Source organism: Athalia rosae, chromosome 1, assembly GCF_917208135.1.
Source record: "Athalia rosae chromosome 1, iyAthRosa1.1, whole genome shotgun sequence".
Classification (NCBI taxonomy): domain Eukaryota; kingdom Metazoa; phylum Arthropoda; class Insecta; order Hymenoptera; family Athaliidae; genus Athalia; species Athalia rosae.
The window spans coordinates 21,320,919-21,342,007 of NC_064026.1; the positions used below are offsets into that span (position 1 = coordinate 21,320,919).

The following is a 21,089-nucleotide window of genomic DNA, read 5'->3' on the forward strand; positions in this document are numbered from 1 at the left end:
GGTTAGATCATCCTTTGCTTCTTATATTCTTTTTTCTTATTTTTATGAGAAAGTCAATACCGGGACGTAACTAATACAGCCGGAATTTGTGGCTTCCGCGTGAATGTCAATTTCGTTCAATCAACTTCACACAATCATGTCACTTATTGACAACTAATTGACTTAAATCATTATGACAGTCATCGAGGTGTCACATCAATCATAAAAATAAAAAATTAAGCACAGAATACAATTAACCTTTTCTACTTCTACCAATTAACCTTATTGACCTTTAGAAACAAGTTTTTTTTATTATAAAAGTATAATATGATATGTATTTACATACATGATGATAAAGATTAGCAGGCAACATTGAACCACCAATCGCAGACCTGTAGTTGTTCACTGAAAAGTGTTCCGTTTGGGCACATCATCGGTACGCCAATCTTTTCACCGTAACACACGTAGAATATCTGCAATTACCAAAAAAAAAAGAAAAAAATAACATTTGGTCAATGACAGCAGTCCGTCAATCTGTAAAAAGACGTTGTACGAAAACAAAGGAAAATATAACAAAAAACGTGGAGAAATGGCTCGCGATTCTTTACACTTTTACTTTCACTGATAATCTGCGGTCACGGTTACTGGCGCGGCAATGACGGCGTGTGAATTGAACTGCATATTATCTATACCGATATAACACCACCGCGTAATGTTACTCGGCAAGCGAAATGCTGAATTTAAAAAAAAAAAAAATCAGATTGACTCTTACCAAGTGCAATATGTTAGTCGAAAAGATTTCCATGCTGATGCACTTTTCATCGTGAATTTATTACTCGTTTCTTTCGTTCATTGAAGAGGTAAAGAACCTTATTTGTTGACTCGAAGCGATAGAGACAAAAGATATTGTAGTACAAAAAGTCACGGTGATGATGCGCATTCACAGCGAGATGAATTGCAGTTTTGAACGGCGATGTAACCCGATTGTGATATGGGGATTGAATCATTGCGAACTTGACTTAGTTAAATTATACTTGAACAAATCAACTTGATGCAGATCACACGAATATTCACAAATCACGAGTTAATGAATTCTCGCGAAATTTAACAGTACAATCAATCCTATATTTGACGAATGCTGGCAGCTTTTTTTAACTCACCTGGGGAAATTTTCGAAATTATAACTCGTGGAAAAATAGACTAAGCGACCATTCGCATCCACTTTAATTTTTCGGTATAATTCATTGTTTTCAATTACCAAATTTTGTTACCTGACATCTGGATGCACGATCGGCGAGATAGACGTGTGTTCCAGGACCAACGGGACAAATGAATCTGCTGGATGGATAACGAAGCTGGTTATGTGCGTGGTGCTGGTGAACAGGATAGTCCCGTCCAGGTACCCCCGGTATAGCCCCAACTTTCCACGCCGTATCTGCAGCAGAAAAATAACGCATAATTTTTCAACTCAATAAAATTTTTACTCATATCGCTAAAATTTACACTGATAATCACAAAAAGTAAGTAAAATGACAAATGGCGGAATATTCATGAACAATAAACATCACTCACCAACAAATTTGTAGTGATTGACGTTTTGAGCAGGGCGTCTTCCCCAATAGTACCCACTTTCTTCGGAAGAGAATAGATCTTTTTTCTTTGAAAGTTCAATATCATTTGCATTCTGATTGTACTTGGCGGATCCACGTCCTCTATAATTTGACTCTGTAGCATTTGCATTCAATCTTATCTTTAGTGGCTCCGAAGTGGTTGTGCTCCAGTAAGGTGGGAACGTGGTTTCAATTTTCTGCGGTAATGTCGGTGGATATTCCCCACGTTCACCGAAGGAACTTTTGTCATTTTGCTGGGAAAAATACCGCGGTATGTTATTCTCGTTCGGTCCACGTTCATCCGTTGGAAAATTTTTCGGTTCATCTTTCAGAGGATACGATGAAGTCGTTCGATTAAAAGTTGCGTTATCTGCGGGGAGTTCCGTCGTGACGAGTTTGTCCTTCGCCGCTGGTGGCAATGATTGAACATTCTTTTCGTTCTCAAAATTGAACTCCGGAGTATAGGATTTATAAGGTGGTAGCAGTACGGCTGACGGTGTTGAGTATCGTCCTGCCGTCCTAGAACGCAAGCGAACATTTCGACGTGGAGAATCTATAGGTCCTTCGTCCGACCTAGCGTGAAGTGCCTCGGATTGCGATATCGTCGAGGAATATACGCGTGCAGATTTTTCCGAATGTTCGTTCTTTCTGGTCCTTTTTCCATTCAAAACTTTGTCCGCGTTCTGAAGAGCTATGGCGAGCGCTTTGATACGTTCCTCATTCGTTATCGATGTTCGATTCGGCCAAATCTTAGCGAGCAACGGATCTCTGTATCGGCTACTAGCTTTGGTATTAGTCAGTGGTGCAATTTCGGTTGACGTGTCTTGACGGGTCAACGATTCCACTCTCAGAATTTGAATGAATCCTAGAAAGTTACAGGGGGTTTTAGTAGTTTGCATTAATTCGCGAATACGCACCAGAACTCAATTGTTCTCATTGCAAATTTATGAACTGAAACCGTACAAGCAGTTATCATCGTTTTCACAAATTACCTTTTAGTTGTACCGAACTGTTTAGATGAATTATCGTGTGAAATCATGATTACACAACATGTATAACATTGTAGAAAAATATTTAGATTCTTCGGATCCTTTTTTACGAAATTTTTCCCAAACTAAATGTAACGAGGAGATGAAACATTTACGTTGCACGCGGTTAATGTCAAGTTACGCAACAATTAACTATGCAAACATATCATTATTTCCCGTATTCCGCTTCTGTAAGGAATGTACAACAGTTTGAAGAACGTGCCAAATATATCTTGCGGTAATAACTCGCTAATATCACATGCCAGCGGATCGCTTCGGAAGTTGTTCGCGGGACAAGCGATAAACGTGCGAAAAAGTGAAACAATTATTGAACTAGAATGAGACGATTGTTTCTCCGCATAGTCTAAATGAGTTTAGGAAGTAGATACAGAGGTTTGATTACATTGTGTTTTACATTCAACTGATTTCTCAGCTCCGCAGTGTCCGCACGTTACTTTATGGCCACCCATGGCATGATGCGTTGCCAAACAATTATGCTATTTTTACTTTTGCCAGTAAAAAACGTTCGTTCAGAAATAATTGTTCCGATTCGCGCAACTCACTTGACAGAATTTTTTCTAACAAACTCGAGATTTTTCAACTGAGCATTTCCTTCAAAAAACTTTCACGGTAATTCTTCCTAATTATTACAGATCACCGGAACTTTATTGTACTTCGAAACGAACTTCAGACAATGGTTTTATGTTTTCTCAATCTCAGTAAACTCGCACCCAACTAGTCACGCTATAATCTTCGTTCTGATTATAAATCCGATATAAATAAATATCCTTCTCACTATTCAACTTTGAAGACAGATGGCTTTGGAAGTGAAAAATGCATCCAGCAATCCATAGGTGAAAAAATGAACCCGAAGATGCTGGTTGCCAAAACCTCGAAAATCAATCACGAGAGCTTTTTCTTTCAATTACCGTTTAAAGTAACATGAATTGCAGAGTGGTCACACTCAATAATTTGAAGATCTTCAATTCGGAAGTTTCAATTAATTTAATGGAACTCACCCAAAAATAAGATGGGCCTTAGTATGATCCGCATGGTAGCCCTCTTGTGCAGAGAAAACTCTGCCTACTGCTTCGTTTGCCGAGTTGGTTGATACTATCCTCAGGGAGGGCTGTTTCTCAAGAGTTAAGCTATCACTTTAAGTTTAAGGCGGGCAGAGGGGGCATCCGGATTTGCTCGTCTATGCAAAGATCAGGTATACAAAACCAGGGAAAGTATGAACTGTGTACGGCGTCACACGAATGCACCTTTGTACACATGTACATAGATTCAGATCTCCGGAAACGCCCGGGGATTCAATTGTTCAAGTACAGAAAAACGATAAAAAAAACTAGCGTTCGCGAATTGGCCGGATCGTTTATGCCTCATTACGCTATCGATTTGTGGCAACGGATCAATCAATTTTTGCGTGAATGTAATTTCGATGAATGAATTCGACTAACTTCGAATTGTCGCCCATCCACGGTGACGCCAAATTTCATGTAATTTACAGACTTCAATATGAAGTATCAAAGCTTTCACGTTTCTGAACAAGCTGCACTTAAGGTAAATGAAATATTCCTAAGATCCGTGACATTTGACCCGAAAAGATCGCGGTGCGGTTGCGGAGGTCGATTAATAGATCAAGATCCTGTTTTCCAAGAGAAATTTTGCACAACTTATAATCCTATTTATAATCGTATAATAATATCCTTCCTCATTTGACATGGAAACAGAAGTTACATCGGCACAGTTTCTATTTCGAGTGTGAACCAAATTGTTGAAATTGATGAGTTCGATGATGATGCTTGAAAAAATTTGAATTTCTCGAAAAATATTCTGAATTAAAATTTTGTAACGCGGTATGAATATTCAGATGTATGTTCACGTAACGAACTATGATTTTTTGATCAACATCAATTGATATACCGCTATGTTTGTAAGATAAGCATTAATAGAATCCTTGACCACAAGTACAGATATAAATAAGGTTTACATTTTTCGTACCAGTTAAAACATCGTGGAACTGTGCTAGTGTTGTGAAATTGCGGGAAATAGTATAGCACTTGTCATATGACCGACGGGAATCGTACGCGAATTGCGAAATACAATTTAACTTGGTCCTTATGTCAGGGAGATCGCGTCTCAAGCAAGATATCGGTGATGCGTTAGCCTCATAATTCGATCGACGATAATCGATACCATTTGCGTACGGACGCTCAACTCACCACCATGAGGTCATCGAATATGTATTGTAATGTTTCGATTTTATCCTTTCGATGAGAAAATGAAATCGTTCAGTTTCGTAAATGACTCGAATAATAATCGTTTACTCGTCACTATTTGGAAGAACGCTTTCTCCACGCTTCTTTGCTCATTCGATAATTTTGTTAGACATGAGTTCCAAAAAATTAAAACAACTTTTCAAAAGGATGTGTATTATACTTATGTGACGAGGCCAAAATACATACGTGATCGTATTGTGCCGTAACTTGAATCCAAGAATCAGCAATAGGTATTCGTGATGAAATTTCACCATGGAAGGGCCATGAGTCTATCATAAATTCAATAGGAATCTTAACAAACTTATGGAATAGCGTGAAAAAATTACCCGCAGGTTCAGAAAGAATTGAATATGGAAGTCATGAACGATTCGGTGTGAATAGAAGGCAAGTGTTCATTTTTCTTGCATCACGTTCATAAAAACGTTGGACACATATACGCGTATTGTACATATACAATACAAGTAAGATTTTGTTACGCCAACGTTACGCAATTTCGAGAGCATCTACTTATTTTTATTCCCAAGGAAGTCGTGTACGAATTCGGACCTCGTACACGTTCGCAAATAAGATCTCTTCGCTCTTAATTAGCTATGCAATGTTTTCCTATTTCGAGGTTTGATTTTTCGTGCGCAACGCCGTCCGTGCATCACACGAACGGCCGCTGATTGATCGATTGTTCCCATCATCCGGTAAAACGTCCGATGAAACCCAATTATCACCCCATGTAACCAAACTTTCGAATCGGCATGTTCAATTTTCAATTCATCTTGTAAGTGCTTCGGACTGCATCGCCAAAAGTGTTCCGACCTCAAGAAAACCACCTACGGATGGATTTTACGTCATTCGATCCGGGTGTATGACTTCGATGTCAAATGACCGCCAAATCCATACGGCATTGTCCCGCTTGAATTCTTGATAACATAACAAACCCCTCCAAACGACGCAACAATGCTTTTGTCGGGACACGTAGATGTAGGTCTCGTGCGATCATTATTTCGACTCGACCTCTGCTTAGGCCTTGGAACGACGGACGATGACTATCAGCTGTTTCCACGCAGTTTCCCTTGAAACACTACACAGAATGCTACGGGTCTTGCAGCAGATCTCATGTGTGAAGAAGAGTTTTCGCTTTTACCTATAGGCACGTGAATTTAACAACGTCCGCCCATTGATTTTGAGGAGGTATAACAATAACCAATTTTAGGACAGGCTCCGAAGAATCTTACAACCAGACTAGCTGTATCCAGGCCATGTATTCCACGAAGACGATTTTCGTCAAAATCAACATTAATAAATTAATAGATAGTTGCATAGAAATTTCCAAGGCCATGCGGGTTCACCCTTGACCATACAAAATAGTACAAATACGTGTACGAATATTGCGTTTCATTTTCGTACAATGACCACTCACGCATCACTCACGAAGTAAAATGCAACCTCCAATAATTGACCGTCGTAATACTACATGTAATGGTATTACACCCCGATCTTTTTCTCGATAATGGCGGAAAAAAATTAGCGTACCGAGAGCACTTTTCTAAAAATAATATTTGGATTCGATATTTTTTCACAAAGATTATATCTCATGGTATTGTTATTTGTTCCGCATTGAATGCATCAGGTCAAGAACCGTAACTTTGATCTGGGATCCATGTCACTCTCTTCATTCTCGAATTAATTATATGCAAGTCCTTTAATAATACAAGCTTTTTCATCGATCAAGAAAGTTTCAGTTTTAATTTCTATATCAGGGATGAACTTTATTCATAATAATCCTAGAAACGGCGAGTACACATGGTGTTATAGTATCTGTCAACAGTAGAGGACTTGTGATCAGCGATTTGATTAACTCCCGCACTGTGCAAACAGACACATATTTTTTTGGAACCATGAGGTTTCAATATCCGACAGGTAAAGCCATATACTTTGATAAGAAATGTAAAAGAAAAAATACAATCGTTATTATTATGTGTAATGTATATTGTACAATAATTATCATCCTTTCAAATGATCAATTCACGTAATCGATAGAGCCTATCTTATAAAATATTTACATTTTTGAACAATTCGTTTCAAAAGTCGTGGAGACAGTTTATCTTTCCAGTAGTCAACGGCGACTTCGTTTTCCGCTGTTTGGGTGGCTATTTCCAAATCGTTAGGAGCGTCTTCAGCATCCATCATGGCTGCTGGCGCGAGCCAGAGACTCATGAACAAGCCGTAATATTTGTATTTTTCAATTTCACTTAGCAACCATTCGAACGTAATATTTTCAACTATCTCTGCAGATAATACTGATAACTTCGACCGCAATTTTGTGTGATAAATTTGTAAAAAATCGTCCATTTTTTCGAGCAATAGTTCATGTTGAACACTCGTATGGAAGAAATACAAAATATCTACAACGATTGGTGCGTATCGGGAGACTTGAAAATCCAGAAACCGTACATCACTGAGGCCCAACTTTCCATTTTTTTTATCGTACTTGAATAACAGATTGTTAATCCACAAATCTCCAGCACAAAGCGCCGAAAACTTAGAAGGTTTGACGGTTTCCTGTGCAATCAGTAAAAAGAAACATAAAGAATAGTAGAATATCAATTTTTTAATCAGAGTAGATATGAAGAGCGGTGGAATTATCCAATACCTTCACAACATCGTAAATTTTTCCTCGATGCTCTGACATGAAATTAATTTCTTTCGAATTGTCATCTTCCGGTGTCGCAGCAGTTTTCAAACATAAAATTGTAAAGTTGGGTAGATCATTAACAAATTTTCCAATACCTGGGGGATCCGTATCGGGAAAAAGTATCTCGACTACATTTTTCCGTAAATCAAGAAATCTCGACGGCTCGGTATGCTCGAAGATAAAGGACGCTGCATGAAGTTCTGCAAGGGTCTGAAATACAAACGAATAATTTCATTAGCTCACAAAATGATCATGAGTGCCTATACGTATAATACTTTCACAAAGATAAAAATGAGAACCCACCTCAAGTACCAATTTCGTGTGTTCGAAATTCAGACCTTTGGTTCTATCTCCGAGAACGAAGCCCTCTGGTTTTAAATCTTCTAGGATAATCCACTGGGAATCCGCATGAAGACAATCAGGAACTATTTTCTGGTCTTTACCAAGAATAACTGGAAAAATTTGATACATAGCGGCTTCATTGGCGAAGAGATCTTTACTCTGAAAAATCTCCTGATGATATTCATTTGGAGGGAGACTTTTACAAATGAAACTTTTCCTATAAGCTGAAAACAGAAGTGGATCATTCTTAATATCGTTCGAGAGTACCGAGAGGGTGTCGTTTTTACAGAAATCGTTTCGTAGACAGCGAAAGTTCTATTGGTTCGTTTCTACAGAGTTATATGTTGGGGGAATTGCACGTAAACATACTACATAGTTTGAGATCACCCATTATTTGGACTCCTGTAGTTACGATTCTGGCCGAACTTACTCTAACGACATGATTGACTAGGGGTGAGATAGGTGCCGCAATAATAGAAGCAGCTTTGCTACGACCAAGTTGTAAATTTTGAGTAAAATTATACTCAGGGGCGCAAGACTATACCAAACTTTGTTGTGGTGATTCTGTCGAACCGGACAACCTGAAATAATTCGGCTGTAAAACCAATTTCTGTAGAAACGGTTCTCTCCCGTTCGATCGATTAGATCTTATTGTTAAATACAAGAATAGTTGAGATGAATTAATATTTATATAATTACGTAAGCCATTTCCGGTGGTTCCTGTGACAGCGAGGCGATTTATAACTGACATATAATTGTCTCCTTTATCGCACCCTGGACTTACACCCACAGACTCAACCTCGAGGGCCGAATCATTTTCGTATTTGCGCAGCAAGTTTTTCATGAACGCTATGTCTGCATGTCAAATTTATTAAATATTAAAAAGTACATGAAAAGTACATGAAACATTTGTCAATTTGGAAAATAAATTTCATTGTTATAATTTCGCTGATCCAGTTTATTTGAAATTCTGATTAAGATTATGTTTTACTCATTTAACAGATCGACAAATTTATTTCCAGTCTATCACTACCTGGCTTGTTGGAGGCTTCTGATTCGGCCATGTTGGATACCACCTGTAAAATTCGAAGAAAATGTATTTGCATAAGTTGTGCGATGATGTCATCTTATCAAGTGCAAATAGTTTAGTGCGTTATCGTGTCTACCTTGTAAATGAATCAAATTTCGTCAAGGCTACAAAATTTTCATTATAATTAGATTTACGTTATATTGAAAAATCCGGCCAAACGAAAATCCCGCAGAAAAATTTGAACGTTCGAATAAATGAAAGATTGCAGGTGAACGAAAACGTCGCATCAAGTCCATTACTATTGGCAGTGTTATAGGAATACAGCTAACGAAAAAAAGCGACCGGATATGTCGATGACGTTAAAAATTTGATCATGATTTAAGCCTAAGCGCGAGCCTAAGCGTAAATAACTACTATGAGATCTGATCTCTCCGAGCATCAATGTCATTGAAATTAGGCTTAAATGAAAGCTCCACTGCGATTCCTATCGCAAAAGTACATCCAAATGTCCCGAAATGCTGATGATTTAAGAGATACCTAATAAAACAGTTGGCCCTACAGCGCTTTTCTAATCTTTTAACTGTATATTATAGATACTCGGTTGCCATCCGGTGCTCTTTTAATGCACTTGGCGCAAGACTCTACCGAGTCTCTTGATATGCGATGTCTGTAGATGTCAATATAGTCATAAAATAAGGACTAGTAAAACCAGCATCGACAATACGCTATTTTTCTGTTGCCAGTTTTCACGGCCTTCGGGGAGCGGCGGCCATGTTCTGGTGGAGTAGATTACTACAAAATGGCCGCCAAAAATAAGTTTGTTATTTGATGTTTTGAAAAACACGCATCAGGAAATACTCATTCAAAACATGGCGGCCACCGTTCAAGGCCAGAAAAACTGCCAACGGAACATCGAAGGAGCCGCCGTTATTGTCACTTCTGGTTCTACTGGTCCTTATTCTGTGATATGGATGCCTACCATCGGTTCACCGACCTTATAGTGCGATATAACCATAGGTCGGTCAAGTGGAGTGATATACAGGGTCTTCCATGCTGAGTGAATCATCTCAATTACTCGAAAGGATGAGGTCGTATGAAAGAACTCTTCATACAAAAGTTGTAGGGTTTGAAGGGGAACAAAAGTTGACGGTAATCAATTTTTTTTTTTTCAAATTACCTCAAAAGAGTTAAATCAAGGTTCACTTGGTTTTTTCAAAGAGAATGACATGACGCGGGCGTGGTGCAGCGTCCGCCAGCGTACCAGCGAGGCGCGGCCACATGTGTAAGAACAGTTTTGACCGGCTCTACTACGGCGGTACCCATTGACTTCAGAATTTGGTGCAGAATTTTATTTTCTTTCAGATTTTGTCGAAAAAAATATGTCATTCTGTAAAAAAAAAAACCAAGTTGACCTTGATTTAACTCTTTAGAGGTCATCTGAAAAAAATTACTTAGCGTCACGTTTTGTCCCCTTTTAAACCCTACAACTTTTGTGGAGAAAGTTTTTTTGTACGACCTTATCCTTTCGAGTAATCAAAATGATTCACTTTTCATGGGACACCCTGTATATATCTCGACTATGTATATCGAGACTAAATATATTTGCACTTATCGTATTACTCAAGTTTAATCCGAATGGAAAAAAGTTCGAATGACATCGTTTTATTACAATCAAATGGATCCCAAGAATATGCGTCCGCATATCACAACACCGACGTCAGATAATTTTTTGTCGACCGTATACCCAGTTGTTCTGGTAAGTATCGGGTACGGCAGAGCGCTTTCGTGAATAACAAAATTGTAACAATAAAATAAAACATGACGGAATGATCATTCTATACGTACATCAAATTCCAATATCAGGTTCACGAATGTGATTGATAGGTATATGCACGAAAGTTATCTACAACGACGCTCAGGTGTTATAATGTTATACTGTGCGTTACCGCTGTACTGCTCATATGAGCTCATCGACACTTTACTGACCCACTGCCGTCTCAGCTGACACCGACCATAATATCGCCTGCGCCTCGGCTCCTCCAGCAGCAGAAGTGGGAGGATAAAGGGGCAGAGGGGTCGGCTTTGGGGGCATTGACCCCTGGCGATGTGGCAATTGTTCTGAATGGTCCTCATATCAGGTGAATGTCCTTCGCAATTCACGAAAGTGCAGCTTCGACATCGTGTAAACTTTAGATCATTCTATTGTCATAGAATTTCATTACGATAATGCAAATATTGCATTTATTGGTTCGAATTGAGCGAAACCATGGGCGTTTCCATAGTTGCATAATAATCTTGGGGGAAAAGATTGCACGATAAAAATATAGATCTTTGATAGTGTGATAAAACGATTACTCGTATCAACGGCCTCGCCCTCCCTTTTTATCGGTTCCTTATCACCGTAGGTATACCGACGTACGGTTTACATTTGGGTTAATGAACTTCCCCCACTAACAAATGCCGACGAGCTAAAGCCGAAAACTTTCACCAAATCTGTTGCGCTTGTTCTCGATGTATGGTTGATTTTATTCTCCGCCCTCTCTCCTTTCTACGTCAGCTGAGATGATGCCATTCGTGGACAAATATGTGTGCAAGATTTCGTTCCGATAATGCATCGATCGCAGGCAATGAATTTCAAAATGTGCAAAACTCATCTTCGATGTCTCCTAGTGATCACATGACAGAATCGACAATCCATCCTTCTCGATAACCCGCATCTCTGAAGTGATACTCAATTTATTCCTATGGTAAAAAATTGAGACATAAAAATTTTCACAAAAAATGTAATCCTTGCGCAAGAGAGTCCAAATTCGTTGGTCCGATACACCTAAAACCAATCGTCCGAAATATTTTCCGCACTCAGCTAACAGGAAATTGGACAGAAATTGATTTTCTCTCAACTTTGGTGATAAATACAGAATACATATATACTATAGAGATTGAAAACTTGATACGTATAAATAATTACAATTTTATTTGAGTCATCGTAACACAGTCTTCAATGCAAGTATACACGTTAGTCTTGAAATGTAGTCATTTAACAAAACAAAACATGATATTTTACTTATTTGTACAATGTCGGTTCGTATACTATGAATATAATATATCTCTATGTCCAACTAATTGAATGTTCGCGGTCAAATTAATCGGCCAAGATGCGAAACCAAGTACGACTGAGGTTGCACCTGACGTAACGTCGTGTACCGTGACCGCCGTATGAACATTCATTAGATTATATCACGAGTCATTCAGTCCTTGCGCTTCATCCTCCTTTTTGTCATCGTCATTCCGTCGGTGAACAAGCGGAAGTTCGACGTCCCTTTTATCGGCATCATTTTTGTCCGGAGCTCCAACACCATCGAGAACTTCGGGTGGTATCAAACGCTTGTTCAATACTTGAATCCAAATCATAGCTAGCACCAGCATGACACCGGTGATACCAAAAGTCGGATAAGTTCCGTAACGAGTATAAATTACTCCCACAAATACTGGACCCATCACACGAGACGCACAACCAGCTCCCGTCATCAGACCCATCCACACTCCCTGGGGACGAGGACCCAATATCTTACTGAATATTGTCTGTATCAAAGTCACTCCGATTGGGTATCCGATTGTCGTGAGTCCGTAGCCAATGAGAAATTGCGTCAGGGTCATTCGCGGTGTGTCAAAACACCACGTTTGTATACTTGGACAACCGAGAATGTCGGTACCGTTCGAATATTTCGTTTCGTTCTCGAAAGCTGCAAAACAGTTTTGAAGATTTATCGTTGCTTTTTGTGCATGCGAAGTACGTCGAGTTAATTTATCACTTACGCCCGTAATCGGCGACTACCGCTGGTTCTGGTCCCCAAGGTATGCAAATCACTCTGCCGACGATCATCACAAAGAAACCTCCCCATAACATGACCTTTCTCTCGGCGAATCTACGAATAATGCGGCATTATTGATTAACTACGCAAACTTTTTTATAAATATGGAAGAAGAAAAACGAAAACAGCATCAGTCTTACTTTTTGCAAAAGGGTTCGATCAATACAAAAGTTATACAGGCGATTATAGCACCGACGCTCATAAGGATGCCCATATAGTACAGAGCTTCGGTTTTCGACCAAGCGAACTGATCCATGGTTAGCGAAGTACCCAGTCTAAAATGTATTCAAATTTGGTTTTTGTAACGTTCGTATTTCCGAATTCATTATTTAGGATTAGGAAATAACGATGACCCACGTTTCTAGAAGGACAAAGTTGAAGACCAGTATGAAAAAAGCGCTGATCAGAGTCCAAGATGCGAGGTAATCTGGTTTCATAGCTTTCCAAGTTTCTTCTTCAGAAGCCTTTCCCTGACTTTGCATAGCTTCACGAACGGCGATTTTTCGTTCCTTGAAATTCCACGGGAGAAAAAGAATAAAATTCAAAACGCCCAGCACCACATTGATCCAACCGGCCATTGTGTACATATTGAACGGAAGTCCGAGAAGATAAAATCCTTCGTCTCCCAGTGGTGTAACCGCCGCTTGTAAGCCTGGACCAACCACGAATCCCAGAACCTAGATGAATAGTAAAGCGATAATTTCAATGTTATTTAGTATTCCGGAATCGTTATGATCAAGTTTAAGAGATCAACGAGCCGATTCCAAAGGATGCGAACAACTCTATTGGTCGCTATTCCCTTGATTGATCAAGTCAGGAGATTTTATAGTCTGAAGATTTCAATCAGGTGACCCTTCCACCAACTATGTATATGATAAATTATTCAATAAGAATTCTAAGTAGAAATTATTCGCAGAGATGCGTCACGTCTGCGAGCAGGCTATCGTGTATAAATGTTATTGAATACGTGCGCATTCTGAATCCAATATATATACATATATAAAATTGATACATATACCCATAGTCTTATATGACTCAACGTACTTGCGCAAGCGACACCATGGATACAGCGTGTGTTCTTTCCGACAGTTTCGTTGCTGCGGAAAGATAAGATCTCGCAACCGCGATGTTTGCTGAAAGTAGTAATGTCACTATGAGAACTAGCCTTGTACATATTTTAAAGTTAATCTTTTGCATTTGTGGTCGAGTAATTATCCACGTGACTACTGACGGCGTGTAAAGTTCAGAACCCTCAGTTTGGAAGCTTATAACTACGAAAGAAAAAATGATAGAGCAAAAATTCAAAAACAGTTCGAAAGCTTGGAGTATCCTGCGTATGACTATTCAATTTAGAATTTCAAGAAACAAACACACCGACAGTTATGACCACCGATTGGTCGAAAACGTGATATTTTCCGAGTTTACCGAAGTAAGTCAACTTTGGAGCATCACCACTCGTTAGAAAAGCATTCGAAAAATTCGACGAAATTCAGGGAGGTTCCTGAAAGATTTTTCAGAATGATCCAATAGAAAAATTTCAAAAATATTGGAAAACATGGCGCCCAGACGCTCCGAAGTACAAAGAGGCGATCTCGTGACTGGTCAAGCAAAACAAATCTACGTGGGCTAAAAATTTGCAAAAAAATATACACTTTTTAATGCCGTGAACAGAAAATTGCTCGTATTGCTGAATTTTCAGTAATCGACATCGACGTTTTTGCCGGAGGCATGACTCTATTGGATTGTGTCTCGAACATTGCTAGAGCATCGCTGCAAATTTCGATAACCATCTGTGGTTTCATAGAATAAATTCACTACGTTCTAGTGATGTGCGATACGGTGACACGTGTCAATGCAGCGAAACTGTAGCAGCTGGGTAGCTACGAATTACGCGACTACTTTATCAGGACATGAATACAAATGCAATTTTCTAGAATAATATCGAATGTACATCCGTGATAACAATGTACTGAACCACTATTGTTCGCTGCATCTGATGATTAAAACTCGATTAATTTCATTACATGTTTTCAGATATCAATCGATTCACAGACAGTAACATTTTACAGGCTGAATTATCGATTAGAGAATCCATGTATTTCCGATATTTTCTTTTAGATAAGGAGATCTAGGCTATCGAGTGATCCGCATTCGATAATGCGAATCAAGGAATACTCGGTGAAAGAAATGCAATCATTCACTCATGGATAAGATTCTCTGTTGGGATTATTTCTTTCTCTGATGAGTTATTGATTATTTAAGCCCATTAACCAGAACTGACGCCAACGAAAAACCTCGCAGCCATCATCGCAGCTTTCTTGTGCACAGGAATGATTTCAAGAGATCCATAAGCAGCGGAGGCTAAAGTAAATACGGCCAGAGTGACTAGAAGCGGTAACCTGACGGACCCTCGTTTGTTACCCCACCAGCCAACCAAAGGGGAGAACAACATCTGTCCCAAAGGATTTGCGGCCACCACGTATCCCATGAAATCCTTTCCAGCCGTAGGATCCAACTGAAATAATCCATATTTTATTGACTAACGAACCGTGGAGATCTGTGAGAATTGATCCCAAGCAACGGAGCTCGAGATGAGGAGGAGCGTGTGTTGTAACACTGGGTCAAGGCAATAGAAAGAAGCCCAGTCCTTCAAGAATTTCTATAATGCAGGTATGAAAAGTTGTAGGTCTAATAGTTACCTTCAAGGGAAACCAAAAGATAAAACGTAAAGGAGGAAGTATACAATGTTTTTGGAAATGCGATGATCTCTCACAGATCGAATGGAGCATGGTTACGTAGAAAGCGAGAATGAAATACGACGTGATGCCATTAGTAGAAAGATCGGGCTCCTAAATGAGGGGACATTAGCTGTGTCAGCAGTTAAAAGTGATTAGGGCTATCCCCTGTAGCTGGTAATTACCTCTTTGAGGCGTAACAATATTTTCAGACATTGTACTCAGGTTTTTGTGATCAAAAAATATTTTAATAATTGCTTGGCAACTACGATCTTCTAGTTCGAATGCCTAAATATCCGGAAATTCGAGAGCACTCGTACTTATGATTCATTTTGTCCCAATCAAATTTTATATGGGTAAACATCACGGAGAGTGTATGTGCTATTAATCATAAACGCGCAAACCTTGCTCAAGTATGGCCAGACCCCCGTCAAAATTATGCTAAATCCAAGAGACATGAGGAACATCGTGAAGTGAATAACGTTTATGCTTCTCAAACGTTCTCGTCTTTCCACAGCCGTCTCAAGATCGTCATCCAGCGCCGGTCTTCTTTGATATATACAAGAAAAGATAAGTTACAGTATGATATACGATAAGTATACGTAAATGTCGATTTTGTAGTTAAGTGCAATGTTTACACCGAGCCTTCAGAATCCATTCATTGCAATTTCATTGTCAACCATAGCTCAGAAAACAAAGATGCGTTTCGATAAACACAATATGCCTCAGCACCTGTTCTAAGTATTATGCAATTCTAACATATGATTTACGCATCGATGAAATGTTGGCTAGGAAAAATTTCCTTCAAGTCACCTGAAACGCTACGTAGTAATTTAGTTAGCCGTAGATTGAAAACTCATATCTAGATAGGTCTATATGTAACGCATATCTATACGTCTACGTACATTTCAGTAATTTTTTCAGCATTCTAACAAGGCCGTCAACTGCACGTGTACATTTTTGTATCCCAACAATAATTGGTGCGAGTTCCGTCAACTTTCAACGTGGTATATGTTGATGAATAATTGGCTCACGGCCATAAAAAGAATACAATCGAATCAAAAACATAACATTAGTTTGACAGTAAAAGCTGCCAGGTTGACGTTATTACCTTTATTGCATCATCGATAATTACGTATCTTTTGTCGATATATTTAAAAACTTTATTTCAAGTATCAAAGAGGATGAGTTACAAGTTGCAACTACGCGCACTAATTGAAAGGAACTTGACAAATTATATGTTTATTCTCCTTTCTCTCGATAATTTAGATAGGAAATTTTTATTCTGTTTCGATCAACAAAGAAAATTTCGGACATCCACATCTATTTTTGCTGCACAGCCGTTCATACAGCAAACGGTGAATCCTTATGCTGCTGCAGGTCGTTGATCCAATTCTATGCATACGCAATTGATGCTTATGACGATCATTTATGTAGTTATCGTACAAAGAATTGAATCGCTGGATACGCTTTAAAATAACTTCGAGCTTACGAATTATAGTCGCGTTCGCTTATTCTATCAAACAATTTGACAACTCAATAGCTTTGAATAGCAGGTCTTGGCGGTAAATTCGTGATTTTAGCAAAACGCGCATACTATTATCATATACTGCTCTGGCTGGTTGCTCATGAATGCACAAACACATATTGAAACGACAGATATTTAATTGTTACACGTTCGAAACGAAGTTTCAAAAATTTTGCATATTCGAATAATTGACGTATCAAATATGCCTTTGTCATCTTCAATTAGTCATAATCCAAATGCATAGCTCACTTTCTTCACTTTGTCATATTTTCCCTCAAGTTACTGCATACCTTTTTGAATAACAATCCCGAGTCATTAATAGCTATACCGATCGGATATAATGAGAGGTCGATGTCAAACAATCCTATGTTCGTTTGTACATATAACTTGCACTTTGTGAACATACGAAGAAGACGTTCACATCGTGTGAAAGCGTGAGTAACGATCATACGGTAGAAATGAAAATTAACATTGTGCAGACTTCGACGCAGTTTTCGATTCATAGAAAATGAATACGGTACACGTGCATTGTCATTGGAAAAAAACTATACACATGCATTACACACGTTTGGACTTCATTTCCGATACGTGATTGGTGTTTTAGAAAACCGGTTCAAGTAATGTAGGCGTTTTAAATACTTGAATGCTGAACTCTACTTTCCCTTCATACGTCATTTTCAATGATATTACTTATGATTATCGATTTACCGGCTACGACTTGCGTGGTCATTGAAATTTATCCATATCAGTTCCTAAAGTCGTGAACAATTTCCGATTGATGTACATTTTATTATTTAGATTATCAGCAAAAGAGTCCCACGCGTGAACTTTGGACTAGGAATGTGAGGCTTTAGAGAGCATCGACCTCTCTTCGAAAGAAAAATCCCTGTGGCCGAAGATTCGTTTATTTAAAATTTCGGGGAGATCGTCGATCCATTAAACCAACAAAACAGAGATCATATCGAGATGCGATAATTTTATACAAGGTAATTATAGCTTCAAAAAAATTTGATGATAATTAGGAAATTTATTCCGTACAGTCGCATCTAACAATTACGATCACGCGTGATGAATACGCGAGTGACGGTGATATTCCAAGGTCTTTAACGAATGTCGTCGTTCGTTTTTGCAGCGAAGATCATCGTCGTGTAGCGGAGATGTTGTTCTCACGGTCGCATATATAGATATATCTCTACAAGTGTTATGCGCGTCGTCTTTATCTCGGCACAATGCCAAAATTCATCAACGATGTAGTTTATCCCTAGTCGGAAATAGATCGAATCTCTATAGGCTAGTCACACAGGGTAAATATATTCGAAACGTTAGGCGCCATCGATTGCATGTATGCCATACAGATGTAGCTGACCAATATGAAGTATAGACCCGATAAGTGTGGATCTCATCAAGAGAACCACGTTTTTCATATATTATAACACGGCGCTCGCTTCTGTTACTATGATACCTAGTTGCTATGAACAAAAAATAGTTGAACTTTGCCCTGTCACGTACATCACGTGTTCGTCATCGTTTTTATCTTTCAACCTAATCTCCCTCGGAGAAACGCCAAGTTTATCCCCAATATGTTATGACTAGAAATACTCATTTTTCTATTAATGTAAAATCTCACCTTTTCCGACGTAATTTTCTGTACCAATCCATGATGTTCTTAACAACGCGTTGACTGGGCTCGATTTATTGTAGATAAATTTTATAATTAGTAAATATATCGAAGGATAAAAAAGTCACAACGTCAACTGGCAATAGCGAGCATCGCCCTTCAATGTTCTGAACTTCCTAATTTCCTATTAAGGATGATCACTTTCTTGTTCAGTCTTCGTTATAGTAGTACGGTGGGCAATCGGAGTCGCGTGTTGGTTGAAAAACAAACGCATTCGACTTCCGGTCTTCGGGGTCAGTTAATGAGGTCCAGCAGCTGACGCCTTTTATCCCAAATGAATCATATAGATCACGTTTCTATTGGTTCATTTATCACATAAATATGAACTTTGATCATCACCACACACAGCGATGAGTTGACTGATCATTTTCTTATCAGACTTTTGTTTAATTTGTACAGATTTAATGATTTTTCTCTATTTGTTATGCGTGGTAGACGCAGAAGATTTAGTATACGAAGCAAGGTTTTGTTCAGCTGAGGAAATGCAACTGGCCCTTGATTTATTCGATTTGATTCCAAAACTTCCGGTTGTTCTAAGCATTGCACGCTCATAAGTCACACGCGTTGTCACAACCAAGTATTTCTTGAAAGATTTTGCATGAAAAAATGATCGATTACTTTGAAACGTGATACTGGAATAAACTTAACGAACCCAACTCTCCCATTTATTGACGAGTGAGTTCAATCTGAATATTAGTGTTCACCGTGATGAAATACACCGTAAGAGATCTGTGGAATGAAAGATCTATTTTATTTGAAGACATCTAGGAATTTGTTAGTTTTGCTCTACTTTATCTCAAAGTGATATCGCAAATTACGAGAAAAAGGTTCGCGAGATAACAAATCATAGTGATTCGTTTATAACGAACTAGGGATCCTTCAGTTTGAGTAACAAAGAAACGAAAATATCTGCCTTTTTTACACTTCAGATGTCCGAGGGCCGCTATTGCTTAACGCCTTGCATTCTATAAGTGAAAATTCTTCAATAGGTCATATCAGAGTTTTTTTTACGTCGAATCACGAGGGTAATAAACTATTACCAAATATCTCAATGACTCTCACCGTTACCCGATGCTACAAATACAACAATATTTCATGCTAGTCCAGTCGGTGCCACCTCGATGGTTACTGTCAAATAATAGATATTGTTCAAAATTAATCAGGTAAAGATTCACTGATAACATTAATTGACAAGGCACAGAAAATTGACGTGTTATCACTCAAAAGCACGATTTTGCAGGATCCCCACCACACCGATGCCTTAGTTGTCAACGATCACGTGAACGCTGGTCCGGAAGAGATCGGAACTTTGCACTAAAGATGTAACGACTGAACGACTCTGAGGAAGGCTGGAGCCTGACTCACTACTGACTCGACTGACTAGTCGACTGACCGAATCACTGAACACCAAGTCTTGGCTCGTGTTGACCATGCTTCTTCTGTATCAGAACGTATCCCACTACCCGCTGGCGACCAGAACCACATGACCTCTGGTATGTACCTGTTGCCGCTCTCCGTTGCATTCAGGGCCGTATGCAGTCGCACCGAACTCGCTTTGGTCGATATTCCACTCCACGTAAGTATTTTGAAAACATTCCGAAGCCAACAGAGAGGTACGGGCATCCGCTTTCGGGGGAACCGAAGCCAGGTGTATATCATGCTCCGAAAGAAATAGAGTTGTACGCAAGGTCGTACTTAACTATCTCAGACTTGATGAAAGAGAGGAAAAGCTATCGTAATCGTGGAAGTATTTATAGTATGTGATAACTGTAATCTAAGAACTTGCATTTATGGATATGAAATACTGTAAATATGTGTAATACATGTATGATTGAAACCCTGCCACTCACTTAATTATGTAATGAGTGGGGAGAAAATGTTAGTTTCCTACTTTTCTTCAAATTCATGATGATTTTCATTCTGCATAATCGTTTCAGCAGCATTCACATCATTCACTCAAAAGCAGCGTTAAGTTAATGGGCCCATAACATAACATTTTTAAAGAAAGTATTCGTTTGAGGGCATAGATGGCACGTTATCGCTTGGCATATTGATCACCGAACATGCCGCAGATGAAGCGATAAGTTTTTGGTTTTTAAGAAAGTGGGAAGCTTTAGAAACGTTATGCGATCCTACGCCGCCAAAGAAAGTTGGCCGTACGACAGTAACTTGGCTTTCCTCTACTGCCCTGTCATACATTTTTCCTTGTTATTTTTGAGCTCTTGGCGCAAAATTTTGGTCATCTATGCATTTACTACGTATCCACCTTGATGTTCATGCCACAAAAATAATCAAGTAATAAATTTAGCTACACGGGAC

General features: G+C 38.9%; 3 protein-coding genes across 4 annotated transcripts; all 3 read right to left on the reverse strand.

Moving 5' to 3' along the window:
- Window positions 1-264: 264 nt before the first annotated feature.
- LOC105691316 lies at window positions 265-5,233 on the reverse strand. The gene is made up of 5 exons (XM_012409717.2): window positions 5,086-5,233; window positions 3,637-3,815; window positions 1,552-2,454; window positions 1,251-1,414; window positions 265-452 (listed from the first exon to the last, which is right to left on the reverse strand). Exons 2-5 carry the CDS (start codon window positions 3,668-3,670, stop codon window positions 339-341), a joined length of 1,215 nt encoding a protein of 404 aa, XP_012265140.2. The 5' UTR covers window positions 3,671-3,815; window positions 5,086-5,233; the 3' UTR covers window positions 265-338.
- Window positions 5,234-6,838: 1,605 nt separating this feature from the next.
- On the reverse strand, window positions 6,839-10,958 carry LOC105691414. The gene is made up of 6 exons (XM_012409875.3): window positions 10,803-10,958; window positions 8,961-9,003; window positions 8,627-8,782; window positions 7,889-8,151; window positions 7,544-7,795; window positions 6,839-7,452 (listed from the first exon to the last, which is right to left on the reverse strand). The coding sequence occupies exons 2-6, from the start codon at window positions 8,989-8,991 to the stop codon at window positions 6,934-6,936; spliced, it is 1,221 nt and encodes a 406-aa protein (XP_012265298.2). The 5' UTR covers window positions 8,992-9,003; window positions 10,803-10,958; the 3' UTR covers window positions 6,839-6,933.
- A 954-nt stretch (window positions 10,959-11,912) lies between these two features.
- On the reverse strand, window positions 11,913-20,413 carry LOC105691403 (major facilitator superfamily domain-containing protein 8). 2 transcript variants are annotated; one of them, XM_012409857.4, is made up of 8 exons: window positions 18,720-20,413; window positions 15,969-16,110; window positions 15,101-15,344; window positions 13,874-13,962; window positions 13,187-13,506; window positions 12,970-13,104; window positions 12,774-12,883; window positions 11,913-12,700 (listed from the first exon to the last, which is right to left on the reverse strand). In XM_012409857.4, the coding sequence occupies exons 1-8, from the start codon at window positions 18,749-18,751 to the stop codon at window positions 12,195-12,197; spliced, it is 1,578 nt and encodes a 525-aa protein (XP_012265280.2). In that variant the 5' UTR covers window positions 18,752-20,413; the 3' UTR covers window positions 11,913-12,194. The 2 variants fall into 2 exon arrangements, with proteins under 2 accessions (XP_012265280.2, XP_020711120.2); XM_020855461.3 differs by having other exon boundaries at window positions 15,969-16,113.
- Window positions 20,414-21,089: the final 676 nt, after the last annotated feature.